This window comes from Carassius auratus, chromosome 19 (genome assembly GCF_003368295.1).
Source record: "Carassius auratus strain Wakin chromosome 19, ASM336829v1, whole genome shotgun sequence".
NCBI lineage: Eukaryota > Metazoa > Chordata > Actinopteri > Cypriniformes > Cyprinidae > Carassius > Carassius auratus.
In genome coordinates, this window is record NC_039261.1 from 10,107,534 (window position 1) to 10,130,462 (window position 22,929).

Here is a 22,929-nt window from a genome sequence, read left to right on the forward strand (position 1 = left end):
CTCTGCACTTTATCCTCTCGTTGTTGCTCCCTTGGTCTGTGTGTGTGTTTGTGAGTGAGAGTGAAGACAGTGAGAAAGACTCTATATCTACATTGGGAGGATAGCTGAAAAGTTTCTTAGCAGAGCCATTCACATTTCTCAAATTATGCAGCTTTCATGAAGTGAACGTTACGAGCATGTCAATTACAGATCGGCCTTTCAACCTCTTTTTATCCAAGCTTTAAAAAAAAAAAATCTCCCCCATCATCATGCATCTCATCATAGCGCTATTTGTAAGTAAAGTCATTTGTGTGCAAATTTTTCTTTGAAGAAACTTAAGAGAAGCAATAAAAGTTTTGAAAGCAGAGTTCTCCATGGACATGTTCATTTGTCAGTCCCTAAACAACATATCTATGTATCTATCTTCAGTTTGTAATAATAGCAACAGTTTTGTATTCACAAAGGATGACTGAAATGTCTTGAAATACTTAGTATTGAGCCCAGGGGTACAGAGTTTCCAGTAAATTTTCAGCACTTTGTGAATAACAGCATATATGATGGTGGGGATGGTGGTTTGGAAATATAAATAAGATTGCTTATACTGCAAAGGGGCGAAAATGTTGTAACCTATAGTGATCAGAATATGAATCAGCAGTATAATGTGAGAAACATGAGCTGTGTCCCAAATGGTGTACTTATGGTTTTCTACCATCTGGTGCAGTTTTCAAACTTGGGTCTAGGCAACCAAATAATATTTTATACTTACTTAGCTTTTACATTTCTTTTGATGGGGTCCCTCACATGAGGATGATCCTAATTTATAATCCTAAATTTGAAAAACCCCTGGTCTAGTGTGTTGATTTTATACTCAACTTAAGGTATTTTTTTCATCCAGCATTGCAGTCCGATAGACCTTCCCATTCCAAATCTCAGTTCATCAGTTAAATAATAACTAAATTATTCAAGTATCTGAACTTTTTTGTAACTTATTTCAAAAAGTGAAATATATATTTATATATCCTAGAATCAATATATATAAAGTAATACATTTTAATTTTTTTTTTTTTTTTTGATGATGATGATTAGAGCTTACAGATAATAAAAGTCAAAAATCTAGTATCTAAAAATATTAGAATATTTACATTTTAGTTTCAATAAATTACCATCCCTACAATATAAATTCTGGGTATTTCTTGTTTTTTAAAAACGACAATAATGAAGAAGAATGCTGACTTAGCAATGGTCCAGAAGACAATCATTGACACTCCACAAAGAGAGTAAGTCACAGAAGCTCATTACTGAAAAGAGTGGCTGTTCACAGAGTCCTGTATCAAAGCATATTAAAAGCAAAATTGACTGGAAGTAAGAAAATGGGAACGAAAAGGTGAACAAGAAACAGGGATGATCGCAACTTGAGAATAGTCAAGCAAAGTCGATTCAGACATTTTGGAGTGCCTCTTCAAAAGTTAAAATCGTTGTTCCTCTCAGATGTTCACGATGCAGAAGAACATTGAGTTTTACAAAACGTTCCTCTTTATTGATTGGGGTAAATCTGAACAACCAGGTAATAAAACTTGAGTGTTTACAGACGAACCAAAAGAGAACAATAAATAGTCTGTTAATGAAGATAATCAGTTCTTCTCTAAGCACATAACACACAGAATGTTCAAAGTGGCATACAGGTTTTTAATTGACCAGAAAGTCTGAGCATTGTTTGGAGTTTGATCCTGAATGCTGATTAAATTCATTAACTCTGGATCTGTTTTATATTCTAAACCTACCCTGTCCATACAAAATTAATACACATTTACAAAGATTTACAGCATGGAACCGAGGATAAAGTTAATGGGAGCACGTCACCATCTCACAAGAGCAGATCAAAGGCATTGCTTCACGGCGGAGACAGGCACAATACAAACGGGGACATAATGTACACATGAAGTATCAGCTCAAGCCGGGGAAGATGTTCACTGAAGAACGAGGTAAATGAATCTATTAATAAAGTAGCTTTGAATACTTTTTATTGGTTCAATTATAGGGGAATTTCCTGGCATGTAAAATTCTCACCATCATCCTTTATCTTTAAGGTGTTTGGATCAGATGCATGAAACAAATAATATTTTAAAAACAAAAACGGCACCTTTGTTTCAAATGTCATTCTTACAGTTCTTCTAGTCCAGGGTGCATGGTGATAATGTCCTCAATGATGTCACTGGCAATGTTCTCACATCTCTTTGTACTGTGAGGTTGGAGAGAGCAGCAGCAGCTGACATTGCCAACTTAACACTTCCTTCCTGTAGATGTTAAATCATATATAAACAATCCTAATACATACTAAAAGTTCACAATATCAAGCAGCAGCTGCTCCCTCCCTCCTCATAGTGTGCCCATTGAAGAGAAGGCCTGTGTGCTCCTCTTTCCATGCTTCTCCCCCTTTCTTTCTTTCTTTCTGACACTTTCTTTCTCTCCCAGATGTTCTTATGCCACAGTAGAGGGCTTGCTTTAAGTGGATGGGCCCTTTACTGTTCCCGCCTCTTGTAATCTGGGAGAAGTGTAGGCAGATGCTGCCAAACATGCAGCTGCTTCACAATATCCAGGAAGACCGGGAAGACCAACTTTTCCAGGACGGCCTGGCTCACCCGCTGCACCCTGGGGTCCTCGCTCGCCTGGCCTACCGTCACGAGCCACACCGTCAAGACCTGGAGGACCTGTGAGAAAACAGGATTGTCTGCTGAGGAAACCAGTTCGCCTTTGGACAACTTGGACTATACAGGTGGACTTTGAGCTTACCTGGCAGTCCAGGTGGTCCCGGTTGGCCAGGATGTGGTCGTCCAGGATCTCCTCTCTCTCCCTTTGCACCCCTCTTCCCTGCAAAATAGAAGCATGAGGATGATGTTTAAAGTAATGAGGCTGACTGACAATATTTTCTCAAGAGCAGCATCTATATTTAGAAGGTTTGTTCAACCTTTAAGACCAGTGTTTCCTATCTGGCCTGGGCCCCCGATCATGCCAGGAATGCCACGGCCGCCTGGCAGTCCATGAGGACCCTGAGGTCCTGGAGGTCCAGGTGGTCCTGGAGGACCTGGAGGGCCCATCACACCTGCTCCACCCAGCACAGCTCTCTTAGAGCTCACCGCTACCGCAGCTAACTTCTCTGTCAGAAGAATAAATGATTCGGTTTAGATAAGTTGGTCATTCACCCAGAATATGTTTTGTGTCTGGAAGAAAAAGAAAAAAAACTTTTACAGATGAACTTCTTTTAAAATAAATGCTGTGTTTTTAGAACATCATGTCCACAAGATGCTGCAAAGCCATGGACACGTTTTCCTTCTTTTTTTTTTAATGCACACTCTTTTAACTTGCACATTGCATTTTTAGAATGCCATGTTTTGTGCAATACTGAGAAAGACATGAGCAATGAAGTCAAAAATGTCCATTGATCGCAAACTTAAATAGAAAAACTATGGAAAATAAGCTCAGTGAAATGTAAAAACTTGAGATGCAGAGCAGTGGCATTAGAAAACAAATCAAGGTCTAGAATCTAAAAATGGGGAAAAACGCAAGGACTTGATATGCTTTTCAATGTACATTTTTTTTTACTTGAGTGGCATGTTTTTATAATGTGATGTCATGCTCAAGATGGGAGCAGTGATCAAACATTCATCTGGCACGTTTTTACATTGAAAAACAACAGAAAAGTAGTACACTGAAATGGAAAAACGCATTCGGTCTGAAGCTCGTCATGCGTGAGAAGCTGCATAAGAGCGAGGCTCAAGCACAGCAGTCAAACACATCCATCTACTGCATGTTTAAATAGAAAAACAATGAAATGTAAAAATGGGTTCTTTTAAATTGAGCTTAGATTGCTGCGTTGAGGGCCATTCACACATGACGTGCATTTGTTTAAAAAAAAAAAAGAAAAAAACTGTAAGACATGGGCAGTGAAATGTGGGGAAAATGCTGGTCCTTTTTTAAAGTTGATCTAAAAGTTGAAGATGTTGCAAAAGACATGGGGCCTCATTCATAAAGAGTGCATACGCACAGATTTGATCTTAGAGTGTGCATGCTTAGATCCACGCCAACACTCATATTTGTGATCCTGGACCACATAACCGATCTTTAGTCGCTGGGGTAGCAATAGCCAAAAATACATTGTTTAGGTCAAAATGATTGATTTTTCTTCTATGCCAAAAATCATTGGATATTAAGTAAAGATCATGTTCCATGAAGATTTTTTTTATTATTATTTCCTACTGTAAATATATCAAAGATTAATTTTTGATTAGTAATATGCATTGGTAAGAACTTAATTTGGACAACTTTAAAGGTGATTTTCTCAATATTTTAATTTTTTGCACCATCAGATTCAAGATTTTCATATAGTTGTATATCGCAAAATATTGTCTAATCCTAACAAACCACACATCAACGGAAAGCCTATTTATTCAGCTTTCAGATTATTTATAAATTTATTTTAAAAATTGCCCCTCATGAATGGTTTTGTGGTCCAGGTCACATTTGTAAAACCTCCCTTTGACGTGGAAACGTACTAATAGCATCATGTCAGTGTCTGAGCATACTTACACACTTTTTCTTGTGAGAGTACTGCAGATTTTTGGAAATGTAAGCTGTTCTTGCAGATCGCCGTTCTAAATTAAAGGATTTGGATGATGACTGGCGATCTTTTACATATTAATGACATTCATTGGGAGTCGAGGCAGAAAGCTGAAACCATTCAGTTGCGCGCAAGTTCAAGATCATTTGCTATTCATAGATTTCACATCTGAAAGAGAGGTGTACGTGCGTTTTCTGTGCATACATTCATTCTATGAATCACACTGGGAGTGAAATGGAAAAACTTATTCTATGTGAACAGCCCCTCATGCACAAAACTGCAAAAGAAGTTAAACGTGATCGCAGAAGTCAAGCACATCCATCTAGCTCATGTTTACATAGAACAGCAGTGAAAGAGCAGCACAGCGGAATACAAAAATGTGGGACGGAAGTGGCCGGCCCCGAAAAGAATGCCAGCAAATAGTGTTGAAGCTTAGCCTAGCACACAGTCACTTCTCACCGGGTGTCCTGCAGCATTGGGTAAATATCATTAAGATAACAATCCAGAGGTGGACATTCATCGGTTGACCAGTTGTCACAGTGACCAAATCCCCACATTTAATCTATTTTCCGATGGGGAACGAGAGAGGAATGCTTCCCCTCGGTTCAGGTGAGTGTGGGGGTATGTATAAGTGAAGGTATGTTTGCAATCTCAGGCTGAAAGGCTGAGAGATTACATTGTGAAATGGTGGGAGCCAACAGAGGTTATCATTGGCCGGTTCAGGCCATCTTTCTCTTGCAAAATAGAAGGCCAGAGAGCAGAGAACGACAATCCCAGAGAAAACAGAACTCTGTGCAAGTCAATTCTGAACAGCAGATAAATAGCTGCAGACTCAGTCCGCAGTGTTTGGCAGGAGAGCTGTCCCTGAGGAATGATGATGCACGTTAATACATTTCAGCGGATGAAAAGTACTGTGTGGATTTAGCTAGATTACAGCTGCCCTCTTCCTGACACACTGATTGCAGCCAATCTGGATCGCAACCGTTTACTGAAAGAACAATGATTGTTACTCACCTTGAAGCATCTTCAGGACCACGTCAACGATGTGCTGATCTGTAGCATCACGACCCTTAAAACAAAATCATAAAAATGAGGAAAACACTCTCCGCCTATTCACACCCAATAAATAAAACATTTTCATCATCTATTCTCATTCCAAACCTGTCTGAATTTCTTTCATGTGTAGGACACAAAATAAGTTATTTAGAAAAATGCCCAAGCTCCTCGTTTCCATATGTGACCCTGGATCACAAAACCAGTCATAAGGGTTTATGAAATTGAGATTTATACATGTATAATTAATGACTAAATTATTTCATTTTCAGGTGAACTATGCCTTCAATAGTGTGAAAGAGAAAGTCAATGTTCCTAACCAGTAAGAGTTCTTATTATTTTCTGCAAGGGTTTTTCTAACGCTGCATGCTACTGCAACCTGTCTGGCTGGTGCAACTTTGGCTTTGTTGTATCGGAGGCAAAAATGTTGCTCTCCGGCAAACTGAATTGTTTGTTGGGGGAATGTAGGTCGGGAATTCTGTGAAGGAAATGATTATTGGGGATTGTTGGTGCTGTTCAACACTCACAGGTCGTCCTTGTATTCCTGGCATCCCTGGAACTCCTCTTTCTCCGTGCAGGCCACGTGGACCAGGTAAGCCTGCAGGACCCTGGTCTCCTGGTTTACCGGGATCTCCGGTCGGGCCGTTGTGCCCTTGATCACCGGTCACACCTTGCTGTTGATAGAGGAGGCAGTTATTAAATAAGCAAAGAAACACTTTATTTTAAGGTCAGATTCTCAATATTAACAAACCATTAACTAAGACTTTAGCCTCAATAAATTCTTAATTAGCTGCTAATTAATAGTTCGTAAGGTAGTTTTTAAGTTTAGGTATTGGATAGGATTAAGGATGTAGAATATTTTCATGCAGAATATGTGCTTTATAAGTACTATCAAACAGCCAATATGTTAATAATAGACATGCTAATAATGCTATTTAATAGTGCGAATTGGACCCTATACTAAGGTGTTACCAATAATAATTATTAATGATTAAAAAAATTGCTTTTGCACATTTTATAGTCAGCCAAGAGTCTCGTAGCACAAACCTTGTTGCATGCCAGAATTTTGGGCAGAGGAATAATAAGTCTGAGCAACCGCATATTGATGAGTTTATTGTTTCCAAACAGGTTTCCTTAACATGAGTTACAGTACATATTAGTTATTTGTATGTGCTTTGGCATTTTTATCAGTTTCATATTTCTTTTTAGATTTCATTTATTTACATTTTAGTCTTGTAGTATTCTGACTTTTTTATTTCAATTTTATTTCAGTTTCATATTTTCTTTTTTACATACTAATTATATTTCATTTATCTCAGCTTTATTTCAGTTTACAAAAAAAAATATATATTTTTTTAAATAATTAATTTTAATTAACAATAGCAATGCTGTAAACATGCCCTGTTCATCGTCTTCCATTTGTAGGACGAAAAAGTAGTCTCTGTCTCACACCATAGGTTTGGGCAAAAGTTGAGGGCATTTTTAAATGTGCTCATAAAACTGGGATGGCATAAAGTATTATTTTTTTTTTTAAAGCTGACATAGTTAACTTGTGTCTTGTCCTTCACCATTGTAAACCAAACTACAAAAGTTGGATCTAACTAAATTTCACCTAACATTATCTATGTTCTTCAAGCTGTCCTTACCTGTCCCTTAGGGCCGGGCTCCCCAGATTGTCCCTGTCAGATGGAGAGATGTAATTTAAAGATGAACAGAAGTCCTCTGGAACCACTCTATTAAATAAATGTATCCGACTACAGCCTTATTTACCTTCTCTCCTTTCTCCCCAGCCAATCCCTCTACACCAGGATCACCCTGTGAAAGAAGCAGGTGAGATCCATCAATGTCACCTTCAGTCGTTAGCTTTTATCTTTTCTATTTCACTCCATAAATATGTGTACGTATCTTTCTGAGGGTGTACTCACAACGTCTCCCTTTGATCCCACTTTGCCCTGGAATCCCTGTGAAGAGACGCAATTGTACATCAGATATCTCTCAGTTTCAGCCCTAATGGGTGAGACACCGGGAATTTATTGCTGGTAATATCTTATTTTACTGTAAACTCTCCGAGCACATTAAATCAACTGGCTTTTAACACCAATATTCAATGTTTTAAATGGCAAGGATAGTGTAGATTAAAGGACAACAAACATTAAAGAGGATATGTCATACTGAATTGAGGGGTATTATTTGGAAACATGGACATGGATTATCTAAGTGCATAGATGTCCTCTAGTGAAAAGAGTCCAATCACGAGTGAAGACTGCCCCCATGTGGTCAAACCTCAACATTCTATCAGTTTAAACAAGAATATAGTTACCATTAGTCACTGTGTTTATATGGTCACAAACCTTGTCACCCTTAGTTCCAGTTAGACCCTGAGCACCTGGGACACCCATGGGACCCCTCTCCCCCTTACTGCCCTGCAGGTACAACAAAGAAGAGTGAAGTGAAGGATTGAAATGGACAGATTTCATACTGTATGTGTTTGGATCCCATATTTTCCTAAGAAAAAGGGTTTCTTTGACCTGATTATAGCAGAAAAATAAATATCTGTAAATAAAAGTCTGAAATAAAGAATCATAAAGAAACTTACAGGCGAGCCAACAATACCAGGAGGCCCAACTGGTCCTCTTTCGCCCCTATCCCCCTATTGGACATGAAGTGAAAATTTAAGAAAAGAGAATTTCCTTCAGTGTTAATGAAAGGATTGTCAATGAGGATGGCCAATGACCTTTGGTCCTGGGACTCCCTCCATGCCAGCTTCACCTGGAGGACCGGGCTCTCCCTGAAAGAACAGGAAACATGATGAGAAGCCAGAAAAGTTTTTGGATTATGCGTAAAACTGACCTTGAATGATATGACATACTTGAGGTCCTGGAAGACCTTGCATTCCCGTCAAGCCTCTGGGTCCTGTCTCACCCTAAACTCAAAAAAAAAAAAAAAAATACATTTATGAAAGAGCAGAATTAATCACTTATGGATAGTATAATATCAACAGACATCCAAAAACTATGGTTCCAGAAAAACCATGTAGGCATTCAGAAAATAACTACATGATCTCACCTTAACTCCAATTTCACCCTTGGCTCCAGGCATACCAGGCAAACCCTAAAAAATATGAAGAATTGCATGAAGAATGTATATAGTGACCCCTGCAGACCACCTTCATGTCCGTCCTCTGTGCTGATATCAGAACAAGGCTGCAATAACTCATCCTGTTAGTGAGGGTGCCTGTATTATGGCTTGCGCAGGTACGATGTGATGTTTTGTATCATAACCAGCATGCTCCATTACCCCAAGTCACCAGGAGAGTCATGTTTGATGATGATGAATAGTTAATAGTAGAAGCAATTTCAAGGTGGTTTAGGCTCCAAAATAGTCAGGGCAAGAATGTCACACTCAGACTGTAGGCAGAAAATACACTAAACTTTTACTTTTTATCTTTAATTATCCTCATTTAACAAGGGGGGCACAATGGACAGATGTGAAGAAGATGGCAAAGGGTTCCTAGCACATCTAATTCTGACAGTTACTGTGTATATGATATGGAAAGGATAATGAAAAAATTTAATTCTACTTACAGCGTCTCCCTGAAGACCAGGGGCTCCAGGTCTTCCATTTTGTCCTGTGGCTCCCTAAAAATATTACAGGACAGTACAGAATTATATATATATAATTTATATATATATATATATATATATATATATATATATATATATATATATCTTTTTTTTTTTATTGACAAGTAATTGGGTGTATAATTAGCAGGATCATGAAAAGTTAACCAGTCACTGACATTGATAAAATAAGCCAGTTAAGGATGAAAGAAGACTTGCTCACTCTGTCTAAATGTGCATTATACTTTACACATGTCATGTGTCTTCCTGAAAAATGATGGCTGCTGTGGGAATTGATTTAAGCGCTGAAAAAGAGCCATCCATACCTTTATTCCTGGGATGCCAGGATTACCATCTTTTCCATCAATTCCTGGAAGACCCTGACAATGAACATTAATCACAAGATTAAGAGCATAAATTTAGGAGACGTATGTTAAATTGCATTTAAATTAGCTAGCTTTTAACTTACATTCTCTCCCTTCTTTCCGACCACTCCCTGAGGCCCTCGTACTCCACGCTCTCCCTACAAGAATAACAGCAAAAGTTTGATAAATTAACATGTAGAAGGACAATTTAATGATGGGTTGAATAGATGTGAATCATATTACTAATACTTACCATGTCGCCTTTGTCACCAGGCTCTCCAGGTGGTCCTTGGGGTCCCTCTTCACCCTGCAATGCACAATGAGATTATCATTTCTTTTTTTGTTTCTTTTTTTTTCTGTTATGAATATGAAATGTATTCAAACATGACTTGCAGACTTACAGGGCGTCCAGGGATTCCGATTGGTCCTAAAATTCCTTTATAACCACGTGGTCCCTGTCAAAGAGGTTGTGAATCACTTTTAGGCTTTTACAGATTGTAAAACAAAATAACAAAAATTCATGTAAGTGGAGATTTGTTGTCCTACAAATGCAATTAAAGTTGTGCATTATTTGTTTATGTTCCACTGGGTGTTTTACATAATATAATAAACCACATGCAAATCAACCCGTATGCACAATTCTGTGGAGAAACAAAATAAGCTATATGCACATATATTTAAAAATGGCTGGCAAAATTATTATCTCATCTCACACACAGAGACTGAGTAATAAAATTAGCCACATATTTAATGGACCAAAAATGCCCATTCTCAGTTACAGGTATGTGAAATGTGTATTATTTATAGTCATGTCTTCCACTCTGCGACAGATCGACTGTTTCCCTGAGTTATTTTATTATTATTATTTATATATTATGATATTATGCAAATATAATTTCAGCCTTTATTTAATTTTTACATTTTAATAATTTTGTGATTTTTAATATATCTGTTCAGCTTATTTATTTCAGTTACATTTCTAATGATTTCAGTTTCATTTCTAATTAGTTTATTTTTCAGTAAGTTTTTCATTGATCATTTATAGTTTACTTTATTACAGCTTATTTAAAAATATATATTTTTTCAGTTTCAATTAACAGTAGCAAAACGGATGCTGTCATTCGCTCTTTATCCCTTTATATATCTCCTCAGACTAGTCAAGATCATATTTAGGGTATCCATAAAAAGATAAAGAGTAATATTTTGAGAACTATGACTCACCGTCTCGCCTTTGGGCCCCACCATTCCTGGATACCCTCTCAGACCCTGTGGACCCTAAAGTTATTGTGGTAGAGAGAAGCAGATGTTTTATTCCACAGGTGATTTCCTAAAGGACCTTCAAAAAAGGTACTGGTACAATTACTTGCCATGATGTAACAGCAACAGAGGCTTAAATTCTAAAATATATATAAAGTCAAACCAAAACAGAAATAAATACATTACTGGAGGGCCTGGTATTCCTTGTTCACCGGAGATGCCCACTTCACCCTTTCCACCCTAAGGACAAGAATACAAGGATGAAACAGATACTTTCATTCTAAAGAAAAATGTGTGTACTTTTATTTTGGGATGTTATGTGGTTTGTCATTCTGAAGTCTGTTGTTGTTGTTGTTGTTGTTGTTTTTGCTAATATTATTTTTAATATATACAGCAATTTTGGTTATGCACTTCAGATATGCAAGTTATGAATTTGATAATCAATATTAAAGTCAACACTTCCCAAAGACTTGAGCTTGGACAGTCGTGCTGTGCATTATGGGTAAATCCACTCTGACCCTGTAGTCCATTCTAATGTCCTTGTGGGGCTCATTAAATGTGATTAATTCACAGCGCAGTAGCTTCTCAGTACCTGCCGGCACACTTTTTCCTTTCATCTGGGTCAATGTGTTCTGTCTGTGACTCACCCTCAGATTAGAGGCAGTTATATGCCTTGAGGGGCATCATTAACACATAATCCTGCTCTGCTGATGGACGCAGTGTTAGGGGAGAGATGCTGGGGCAACTCAAAGCATGATCTGGATGCTTAATAATAAGCATTGTTTATTAATCCTTACCAATCAATCACTATGTTTGTTGTTCTCTGCGTGTCACAAACTATGATATGCGATTAATGAAGTGTAAAGCTGTAAGGGGACGCATTTCATGTCATTTTATCATTCAGAAAGGTGCTCACAAGCGTCCCTCTGTGGTTACACAGTGTACACACCATTTAGTTCTCTTTCAGTCAGTCACTTTCGACGTCACATCAGTACCAACAAATGGGAATATTGTCAGAGAGACCAATCCACTTTGAGTGTAACTAAACAAGCCATTGGACACTGGCATGCGGAATTCGCATCTGGCTGCCACACACCACAGCGCGGGTATAAGAGGCAGCAGTTGCACTGCATTCATTCATCTTTCTGCTTCAGAGCTGAGTGGTGGTGCATTACTGCTCTTCTCTTCGAGTGATTGCAGAAAAAGAGTGCTGGCATTACAGCAGACAGTACCAGTGGTCACAGTCTTGTGGGAATCATCCGGTGTTCAGACAGCCACACCAGGAGTATGCAGTGATCAGCTCTCATGTGTGCTTCAGCACTAAAAGAGCAATCCCTACAAGAGCAACACGGGTGACTGCATCTTTTGGAATGTTTCTTTTCGTTTTTGTTACGCCGCTGGCCCAGCAGCCAGTGGTACCCAGAACTTCAGAAAGAGAGAGTTTCCTCAGTTTCTGGGTCCCAAGAGGAGGAGAGTGGTTGACTGTGCATCACAAGATCACTTCCCTCCTCCCTTTTTGCCAGCCGGCAGCAGTGGGTTGCCCAAGAGCACTCCCTCTGCCCATTCGTGGAATCAGGTAGGTGCTGTGAACCTCAAGACCCTGCATCAAGCCGTCAAATGCCAGACCATCAGACTCGGATATGTGATTCAATTCACCCGGCATGCCCCCGAGTTCAGGGGCATCTGGTTTACATCAGCAAAATCTGTCTTGCATGCGGAAATTGCAGTCCTGCTGGCGAAAGATGCAATAAAGCCAGTCCCTCCAGCTGATATGAGGACTGGGTTTTACAGTCTTTACTTCATTGTGCCCAAGAAGAGTGGTGGGTTCAAAATGCTGACACAGAAATGCATTTTTGAGTGCATCCATCTGCGTTTGACCTTCGAGGGTCAGGGATATCAGTACAAGATCTGTCTCTGTCACACCGTGTCTTCACCAAAGTCACAGAGTTGGCCCTTGATCCCTTGAGAGAACATGGTTTTTGCATCCTCAACTCTCTTGAATACTGGCTCATACTCGCACAATCTTGAGATCAGTTGTGCACACACAGGGACGTGGTGCTTAGACACCTGGGAAAAGAGCAAACTCTTGCCAATGCAGATGTTCTCTTTTCTTGGAATGGAGCTGGATTCGGTCAACCAGACATCACGCTTTACCCTGAAACGTGCTGTCGTGCTGAACTGCCTCAAGACTTTATCAGGCAGGACGGCAGTCTCACTGGAATTGTTTCAGATGCTCCTGGGGCATTTGGCTGCAACCGCTGCAGTTGTTACACCCGGTCTGCTCCATATGAGACTGCTTCAGCACTGGCTCCATGGCCAAGTGCTGAGGTGGGCATGGCTACGCAGCACTCACCGGGTTCAGAATACACCGGCCTGTCACAGAACCTTCAGCCCGTGGGCTGATCCTTCATTCCTTCCCGCAGTAGTGCCACTGGAACAGGTATCTAGGCATGCAGTGGTTTTAGCAGATGCCTCTGCCACTGGCTGAGGAGCCACATACAATGTCAGGTGTGTCGAGGGGTCCCCAACTGCATTGGGATATCAATTGCCTCAAGATACTGGCAGTTCAACTTGCCATGAACCACCTCAGAGGGTGCCTTTCGGGGCAGGGATGTACTGATCCACACAGACAATACTGCGACTGTTGTGTATATCAACTGGCATGGTGGTTTTTGCTCACATTGCATGTTGTAACTTGCCTGCCTCCTCCTCCTCTCCCTTCATGCCATCCAAATCCCAGGAGTGTTCAATCAGGCAGTCTTGAGTTACACTTCTAGCGAGCTGGAGACTCCACCTCCAGGCTGTTCAGCTGATCTGGAGACAGATTGGAGTTACTCAGGTAGACCTGTTTGTATCTCCAGAAACCACCCACTGCCAGTGGTTCTACTCACTAACCGAGGGCAATGCTCAGCACGGATGCACTGGCACACAGTGAGCCTACTTGCACAGACGCAAGATCAGGGTGGACGAGGAGCAGGTCCTGTTAGTGGCTCCATTTCAAGAGGGTGGAGCACCTGTAGGCATTTTCATTCAACGAATCGTGCCTTGAGTTTGGGCCAGCTGACTCCAGTGCAACGCTGAGACGTTGTTATGTGCTATGTGCTCAAGGTTCCTACCACTCTATTCAGGGCCCAGGTGGTTAACCTGCAAGTGCTGCCCCTTGGAGGAGCCAGACCCAGCCCTGGCTTTGCTCTGCCCTGTACATGCACTGTGACAGTACGTGGATAGAATTCAGAGCTTTAGGACTTCAGAGAAGCTCTTTGTCTGTTATGGAGGACAGCAGAAGGGGAAAGCTGTCTCCAAGCAGAGGATGGCCCACTGGATAGTGGATGCCATCACCTTGGCCTATGAGACGCTCTGCTGTCTCTTGATGATGCAGCAGAGTGTCATCTTAGAGACTTCCATATGCAATAGAACCCTTCTGGGTTACTCCACATGAGTAAATGTCACTCAACCCTCTCTAGGAAGGGCGCACTTTCCAGTGTTATCCAAGTCATTTGGGTTGTTCAAGGAACAGCAGTAGTCGACCTTTTCAGTGTAGAGCCTGATCCTATCATCTGCCTTATAAAAAGGTTTAGGAGGACTACAAAGGGCACTGGGAGGGCAGCACCAGTGGCACCTTGGTAGGGATTCCTATTTTTGTCATGTCATGTAACACTGCTGAGCGGCAGGGTCGCAGACTCAACTCGGCTCGGCTCCTCAGCAAAAACATGAATGAATGCAGTGCACCTGCTGCCTCTTATACCCGTGCTGTGTGGCAGAAAGATGCTAATTCCGCATATCAATTGGCTCGTTTAGTTACACTCAAAGTGGATTGGTCTCTCAGGCGAGATTCCCTTTCAGCGGTCCCAACGTGACAACTCCATTCCCTCTTTCAGGGAGTGAGAGTTACACATGTAACCGAGACATTCTCAGTACATGACTTTTACATGAATAGAGCATTGACAAGGTTTAGTATTAAGTCAGGCAACAAAATAACAACAGAATGTTCCAATCAACATTTTTAATTTACATATAATCATTATCATTATTATCATTAGTAGTAGCAGTAGTAATAATAACAATAATAATAATGTTGTTGTAACAATTTACAACAAGGTTCCATTTGTTGATTAGTGAAATATGTAGTGTAGTGTAATGTAGTGACTAATAATAACCAACAATGAGCATTTCATTTGTTACATTTCTTAATCTTTGTTCATGTTTTTTTAATAAAACTATACATTTTAATTGTTTGTTTATCCTAGCTTAGATTCATTGCGCAAAAACCAATACAACTTTTGTTTTTTAATAATGTATTAGTTAATGTTAAAATTACATTAAAATTACATTAGGATTAATGCATCAGAGGCAAATTGTTAGTTCATGTTAGCTAGTGTAGTTAAGCAATATTGTGAAATTATTGTAAAGTGTCATTTTTATTGTTTTTGTTATTATTATTATTATTATTATTATTATTATTATTATTATTATTATTACAAACATCATCATAAAGAAAAACATACCACTTTTCCGATGCTTCCTGGATCTCCTAATACCCCAGCGCGACCTTTATGTCCCTGTGAGAAAAATAATGTCATGATGAATCATTACATTTTGTAAAATGTTTTGGAAATGTTGATTGGTCAATCCATCATTTCATGTACACAACTATGATGCAAAACACTTGTGCAGTCATAATGGAAGGATTTGCTTAAGTAACACTTTAATCTTGTTTTGCGAATGCAGTCATGCGGAAAGTGGTTGCAGGCCTTTGAAATGCCTTTTAACCAAAGGCTTGAGTCACATTAATTCACAACAAAGAAATCTGAGAAAAATACAAAATGTTAAATTACTGACCTTCACTCCCTGTAGGCCCTGAGGACCTTTCGGCCCAGGTGGACAGTTGGTTGGACACTACAACACACATCAGTAACATCAGATTAAAAAATGTGCAACATTCCACATCACACAGGTAAAAAAAAAAGTGCTGTCATATCTGTTCAGCTAAGCGAAAAAGCCCCTGAAATTTTTTTTTTTATTATTATTTTTATTTTATTTTTTTACAAAATCTCAGACCACCAGCCCTCTAATTACAGTAAATGGATGATAAGGATTGATCCAGACAGAACAGGGCTCCAGCTGGGCACCACAGGCCGGAGGAGAAGCAGTCAGCCAGTCTGCCACGTGATCCCCCAGTGCAGAGCAGACTCCTGGCAGGCTGGCTGCAGATCACAGCCATGGGACCCGCTCTGCTTCTTGATCCAGAGAGGTGCTAATGGGCAGAAGCCTTTGATGGCATCCATTTAATGAAGCTCATTAGGAAAATCTATGAACACTGAGATCAATAAGGGGTGTGTAAGGTCTAACGGGGCAAACTCTGAGAGAAACCAAATACAGAGAAGGGCTGTTTAAAAATATAGTGGACAAATATAAAAAGAAAGAAGTAAATGTATCGTATTATTTTAAGGATTGTTATTATCATCCTAACACGTTCATAAGAAAATGTTTCTTATTTTAAGGATGTTTATATGGTTTTACTGGGAAAAAGTAAAAAGATTTGAGGGATTTCAAGGATTTTTTAAATATATATTTTACTGTGGAAAAAAAAAATAACAATTGAAAAAAGACCAATTAAATGCATTAAGAAGTTGTTTTCAGTAGTTTTATTTGGCAGTCCTACAGTTTGCAAATTTGTACAATGCTGCTGTTTGATCACATGCAGATGATTTATTCCCTTATAAAACTGTACCTCAAAATACAATTTATTTATTTATTGCATGCAATCAATGTTATCGTTCTTTTTCAAGCTGACTAATGGTTTTGTTTTATTTTATTTCCAGAGATATACTTTGGAATTTAGCTGCGGCACATCATGGTTTTGGAGAGAAACTATCACCTCACCTGGAAGTCAGCACTGCCTTCCTCTAAACCCAAAAACTTTCCTGGTGGACCCTGAAAATGACACCAAATGAGATAAGGAAAACTGAAAAAGATTATATAAATACAGGTGCCTGGGAAGAAAAGGCTATGTTTTGGAGAGTTTATTATGAAGTAATACAGTTCTGAAGCAGATCCCAAATGGATGCCTTCAAATGAAATGAAATAAAGCAGAAAATGAAATAAAACGTACAGCCAGAATTGCAGTAGTTATGAGATGAGATGTCATTTTACACTGTCCTGACGCTGATTTATTATCAGCCCTACAGTTTTATACAGAGAATTGGATTCTGTGGTATGACTTGAGAAGACTACATTTTAAAGTGAAGTAAATGAAACATTCTGTGACTTACTGGCTTTCCTGAAGGTCCGGGTAATCCTGGAGCTCCAGGACTTCCCATGTCACCCTATGGGATGAGAGATTTGAGTGCAAGGAGGCAGCAGTTCAGTGATCCTTTTAATTACATTGGCATTTTGCCAATTTTTTACAATTAAAATATTCAAAACTACAGTCTTAGTTAGTAAGTATGAGCAGCATTCTTAACCATGAAAGATTTATATAATGTCATGTTATTATGAACAAATATATTGGAGTGAGACCCACCTTTTGCCCAGTAGGCCCAATTTGTCCAGGAAGCCCAATGGGGCCAGCTGCTCCCTGTAATGAGATAATGAACAGTGAAATTAGAAATTAGATACTTGTTTATTACTCTAATGCACTAATAAGTGCATGCTGTTGTATCTAAGAACAGACAAAACCTCAGTGGGCTAAGATCCCATAAGGATTCAAAAGATTTCGTAAGACTTGCTCTTCAAAAGCCTTTAGTACATGCAAAATGTTTTTTAAGCAAACAAATAAAGTACACCAATCATTCTCACTGAAACGGCATGGGAGAAAAACAAATTAATTTGGCCTTATATAGCCAACCTTGAGTGCTTGGGCCCTAAATAAAATAAGTAAAATAGGAAAGGCAAAGGAAGCAAATTAAGGAAGTAAGCTAGATTATGAACTGGGTTACTTACAGGAAGTCCAGGCAGTCCAGGTCCCTAGACGTAAAAAGAAGGAAATTATTAGCAACAGATCTTGAATGTAGTGCATTAATACTAGAATATAGTATACAGCATCTATAGAAATACTCAAATTTATTTTTGTACTACAACATCACCTGTTGAATAGCAGGAGTAACGGCAAGTGGAGGTCTTACACCATTATTTTTTTGTTCAACAAATTCATAACATATTTTTTACACTTACAGGTCGCCCTGGTGGTCCACCTGGCCCTGGCCGACCCTGTGAACATCAATAAAACATAATGTGAAATTAGATGCATTCCATTCTTCATACACTTTTAGAATAACAGTGTCTGAAAAGATTATGGGCCCTATTTTAACAATCAAAACGCAAAGTGAAAAGCGCACTGCGCAGGTGCAAATAAGTAGCCTAATTCTAACACATGCAATGACTATCCATTATATTTATTTAGCCTACACAATAATATTCTTTTACACTGTAATTTTTTTGTTTTTAATATTTGGCATGTTTGTGTGATGCGCATACCTTTGTGTAAAAAGCAAAGTCAGTGCGCACTGTGGACCCGCTCAGAGGCGCATTTTCTACCAACACGCTCTTTAAATAACAAAAAATATTGCGCCATTGACTTCAGACTTTAGACCAGGTTTGAGTTGGTCTATGGCGCAGTCTATTTTCAGCTCCTTATAGCAATGCGCCAGCAATGTGCCTGAACACACCTCTTTTTTGGACCATGGACGCACAAATGGGCGCAAATGCATTTGCTAATTAAACGATGTGACACTGGCCGGGAAAATGCGAGCGGCACCAGACTGGAAATAGCAAACACGCTGTGCCTTGCGTAGGGCCCTTTATGTTATTCAGAATATTCTCAATATGCAGACATGATATTCATGTTATTCATAAAATTGTTTTGAGTCTTTGCCCTCTATCATCATTGGTTAAACATTAACTGATATGTTATGTATGTTTGTTGGCCAAATGATGATCCGCGTGAATGTGTGTGCACTCTGCATCCTTAAAGAAAAGAAAATATTATTTCCTGACCTTTGGTCCAGGATTACCACGAGGGCCCCTCTCACCCTTAGCCCCAATCAAACCCTGGAGAAAGAGAAAGAGAAAAACAAGCCTTCTGAATAATACTCAGGCAGTAATTATTTATATGGAATCATTGACTGGGTCATCTCTAAGGTGATGCGAAGAGTTAAGCAGGTCATTTATAAGCAGAACATTTGCAGTAATATGTGAAGATCCATGTGCATATTCTCATTCAGTACCAAAACATTTTCAAAATACATAGTTCCTCAGATTCACAATCTAGTGGGAGACAAAAACAGGGATTGGCATTCCAGAGCGGATTAACCAGAAAATCCAATTAGGAATGTTTGCTTCCTAGCATGTGACTGAGAAAGTCTAGGACTAACATCTCCTTTCTCAGTCTCATGCCAGCACTGCAGAGAGAAGGTGTGAATAACCTTCACCAGAACATGATTTCAAATGCCATTGTTCATTATAAAACAAATGTAATTATTCAAAATGAGATTTAGCTCCACTGTTGCTTTGTTTTTTTATTAAATGAGAACTAAATGAGAGGTTGCTGAAATGTACATAATTATTCACCTCCAAATGACAATCTTTTTTTTTTTCACCCCCAACTAAATTATGACTGATCTATAACCTCATGAAAGTCCATAACTGTAATTCATTCATTACGAGTGTCACTTACATCAATGCCATCCTCCCCTGGAGATCCATCAGGACCAGGCTCGCCTGGCTCTCCCTTTTGACCCTGTAAAGTGGTTCACACATGACAAACACCTCAGTTTTTTGAGTGTGACTTTTGAATGGTTGTGTAAATATATAAATATCATCTGTGGTTACCACTGGTCCAGGAGGTCCAGGAGGACCCTTTTCACCCTGTAAATCAAGGGGAAAAACATGAGCAATGAGAACTGGGAGAAAATAAAATAAAATAAAATAAAATAAAATAAAATATCTATTGGTCTATAGTATATGCTATTAATATGTCAAAGAAATATGTAAAAATAAAATGTAAAAAAGGACACATATAACTCCACCAACAAACAAGCTTCTTCTCCATCCTAAACTCTTTATATGGTTAGATTTAAAGTATTTTCAGTAGTGCTGTCAAACGATTTATTGCAATTAATCGCATCCAAAGTAAAAAACATTTGTTTTACGTAATATATGTACGTGTACTGTATATATATATATATATATATATATATATATATATATATATATATATATATATATATATATATATATAATCATCACATATTTTAATCATTTTTCTACCAGCTCAGGGTTAATCATTACATCCATATGTGTATTTATATATACTGAGTATATATATTGTGTGTGTGTGTGTATAATATATATATATATATATATATATATATATATATATATATATATATATATATATATATATATATATATATATATATATATATACACATTAACCACTATAATAATGTGTTGATTAATTGTATTTATGCATTTATCACTATTTATAACTACAAAATCTAAATATCCTGAAATAATCGAGCTTATGGAGAAACATGGGGATCCTGTTTCTGTTTTTGACATGCAATGGATCAGTCAGACCTTTTTATCCTGAGTTTCTTTATACTGAATCCAGCCTCGGCCACAACTGTATCAAATAACCAACATCTAATAGCAATCTCTCAGTATGGGACAGAGGCAGCCTCTAACAGAACCTTCTTGTGTGATTGTTTTTATTTCTTGCGCCCTCTGTTGGCAAGATTTTGGTAGTGCAGATGAATATAGGGCTCATGACAAGGTGCACAATGCCTGTCTTTGTACCAGCTCGACCTGTGCTGCAGCCTGGCGGCTCCAATACTCACATCAATGCCGTCGGCACCAGGAGTTCCAGCGGGGCCAGGGGGACCAGGGGGGCCCTGCGGTCCGGGTGGACCGGTCTAAAATAAAACACATTAATACAGTTTCAGTTCAATCCTCACTAAAGACTGTTTACTGAAACGCACAGACAGATGCTTCCAAACAGAATTCTGTATATAACTTTCTCATAACTAGCCAAATGTATGCAATTTATTCTAATACGTTATGTTAAGAATTAATTCATGTTGTCATATTATTTATTAATATTCATAAGGTAATTAGCTGCATTTCTGGCAATTTACAAAATTAGGTGAATTCCTCTAGCATGCAAGTCTAAGTGTGGATAATAAACAAACAAATACAGCCTATATTGTTTGAGAATGCTTCTTGTGACCTCAGACTAGTATTATTTTACTATTATTTAATATACTTTAATAGTATTTATTCATATTTTGATATATTAGCTTTTTAATTTAAATTTTAGTCATTTCTACATGCTTTTGTTAATGTGATTTTTGTTGTTGTTGTTGTTGTTGTTAATCTCAGTTTTTCATTTTTCGTTAGTCTTAGATGCTTGGGCCACATTTCTGTATTTTTGAATACAGTACTTTATATAAGTTACTCAAAAAGTCTTTTGTTGGTATTAGTTATCGATAACAACACTGCCTCAGACATGTTTACATGCTCAAATTTGATAGATAGAACAAGGCTTATGATGAAAAATAAATTAAAAGTAGAGGCTGTGCAATCGGGTATTTGGGCTGGGAAAAGAGAGGCTGGGAATGTTTACACAGAAACCCCCCTCCTCTCTCCCCCATTCAGCATCAAAGATACATTTGTTTTTCCAATGCACATTCTTTTCATCTATTGGATTTTATTCATATGAGCTGCATGCAAGCTTTGGGCTGAGGTGGTCCTTCTAAATCTGACAAGTATGTGTTATTCTGCTGAGAACAGTTTCAGGTCCTGTCTGTTTGAATAGCAGCTTCTGGTATTTTCAATGGCCTCTTTGTAGTCTCTCCTTTTCTGCCTTCTCCTCTCTCTGTTTATCTGTCTCATGTTCACTTTCAGCTTCATATTTTATTCAGCAGCTTTCCATTTATTCATTTCATTTACTGAACTGAATTGTTTAAGCTTTCAGAATCAAATGATAATGCTGACTGAAGATAGTCTATTGATAAATACCAGGCCTCATGTTTCTGCATGTTATAAAATTCAATATTATCCACTTGGGTAAACTTTCAGAAGATCAAAAAAGTCTTGCAACTTTGAGGATCAAAAGTCTCTAATATGCAGGTAATCTAGCAAACTAATGAACCAATTGCACCAAAATTACATCAAAATGAACTTTATCTGTTGGCATTTTGACTTTTGAATGGCAATCCAGTCCAATTCACAGTGAATCCCATTTCATTCCATCGGATGTTCTCCAAGATGCATGATCCCATTCTCAAGATCATCCAGCAGCAAGAAAAAGTAGATAACCGCAGCCAAACTCACCACTTGTGAAAAGGCCAGGCAGAGCACCTGCAACAGGACCAGGCTCCTGAAGATGATGAAGAATCTATCCATGGTGAAGAATCGCTATTCAAAAACCAATCGTCCCAGCGCTTCCTCCGAACCTTGCCACCCTCTCTCCTGGCTTCTCAGCCCAGGATGGTGGATCCAGGCAAAAGAAAGGTGTGTGTATGTAAGTGTGCGCGCTGCCCAGGACAGGGAAGAAAAACACAGTGGCAGGGTCCTGAGGGGAGGAATGAAAGAGGTGTAACCCAGCCCTACAGCCAGCCCCTGAGAACTCAGGGAGCTCAGGGAACCCAGCACACTGAGGACCGGACAGACCTGAGTAGCCATCACAAGCGCAGGAGGCGGAGACTTCTGATGATTGTCCATGCATCCAGCAGAGATCTAGAAAGCTAACTGGACACAGCATTTGCATGTTTCTCACCCTCCCATTACTGAAAACCTCAGTTGATTGTTAAATATGTACGTTGGACATCCAGTCATTGAGTTTGTGTACAGTCAGTTTTTTTTTTTTTTTTTTTTTTTTTTTTTGAGGCTATATAAACAGATACTAAGTTCTGCATTAGGAAGTTTAGACATGCAGCCATAAAATGTACAACACATTCAGCTTTTTTTTTTTTTTTTTTTTTGCATATGACAGTTAACCAGCTGAACTCAGGGTGTGTGTGTGTGTGTGTGTGTGTGT

At 38.8% G+C, this 22,929-nt stretch overlaps 1 protein-coding gene across 1 annotated transcript; it reads right to left on the minus strand.

Moving 5' to 3' along the window:
• Positions 1-1,489: 1,489 nt before the first annotated feature.
• col9a2 (procollagen, type IX, alpha 2) lies at positions 1,490-22,632 on the minus strand. The gene is made up of 32 exons (XM_026288842.1): positions 22,224-22,632; positions 20,729-20,803; positions 19,719-19,754; positions 19,564-19,626; positions 18,885-18,938; positions 18,063-18,098; positions 17,832-17,855; positions 17,413-17,466; positions 17,162-17,215; positions 16,773-16,823; positions 15,729-15,785; positions 15,395-15,448; positions 11,076-11,129; positions 10,854-10,907; positions 10,034-10,087; positions 9,886-9,939; positions 9,737-9,790; positions 9,594-9,647; positions 9,232-9,285; positions 8,714-8,758; positions 8,517-8,570; positions 8,382-8,435; positions 8,244-8,297; positions 7,999-8,070; positions 7,573-7,608; positions 7,418-7,462; positions 7,294-7,326; positions 6,175-6,321; positions 5,609-5,663; positions 2,945-3,133; positions 2,770-2,847; positions 1,490-2,687 (listed from the first exon to the last, which is right to left on the minus strand). The coding sequence occupies exons 1-32, from the start codon at positions 22,293-22,295 to the stop codon at positions 2,482-2,484; spliced, it is 2,076 nt and encodes a 691-aa protein (XP_026144627.1). The 5' UTR covers positions 22,296-22,632; the 3' UTR covers positions 1,490-2,481.
• Positions 22,633-22,929: the final 297 nt, after the last annotated feature.

Bases quoted from the DNA above. Each gene is read 5' to 3' on its own strand.
- col9a2 (XM_026288842.1), bottom strand. From the start codon at position 22,295: ATGGATAGATTCTTCATCATCTTCAGGAGCCTGGTCCTGTTGCAGGTG. The intron at 18,099-18,884 runs GTCAGGAAATAA...TGATGTTCACAG, and splicing joins GTGGTAATCCTGGACCAAAG to GGTCGGCCAGGGCCAGGTGG. The intron at 8,298-8,381 runs GTCATTGGCCAT...CATGTCCAATAG, and splicing joins AGGGAGTCCCAGGACCAAAG to GGGGATAGGGGCGAAAGAGG.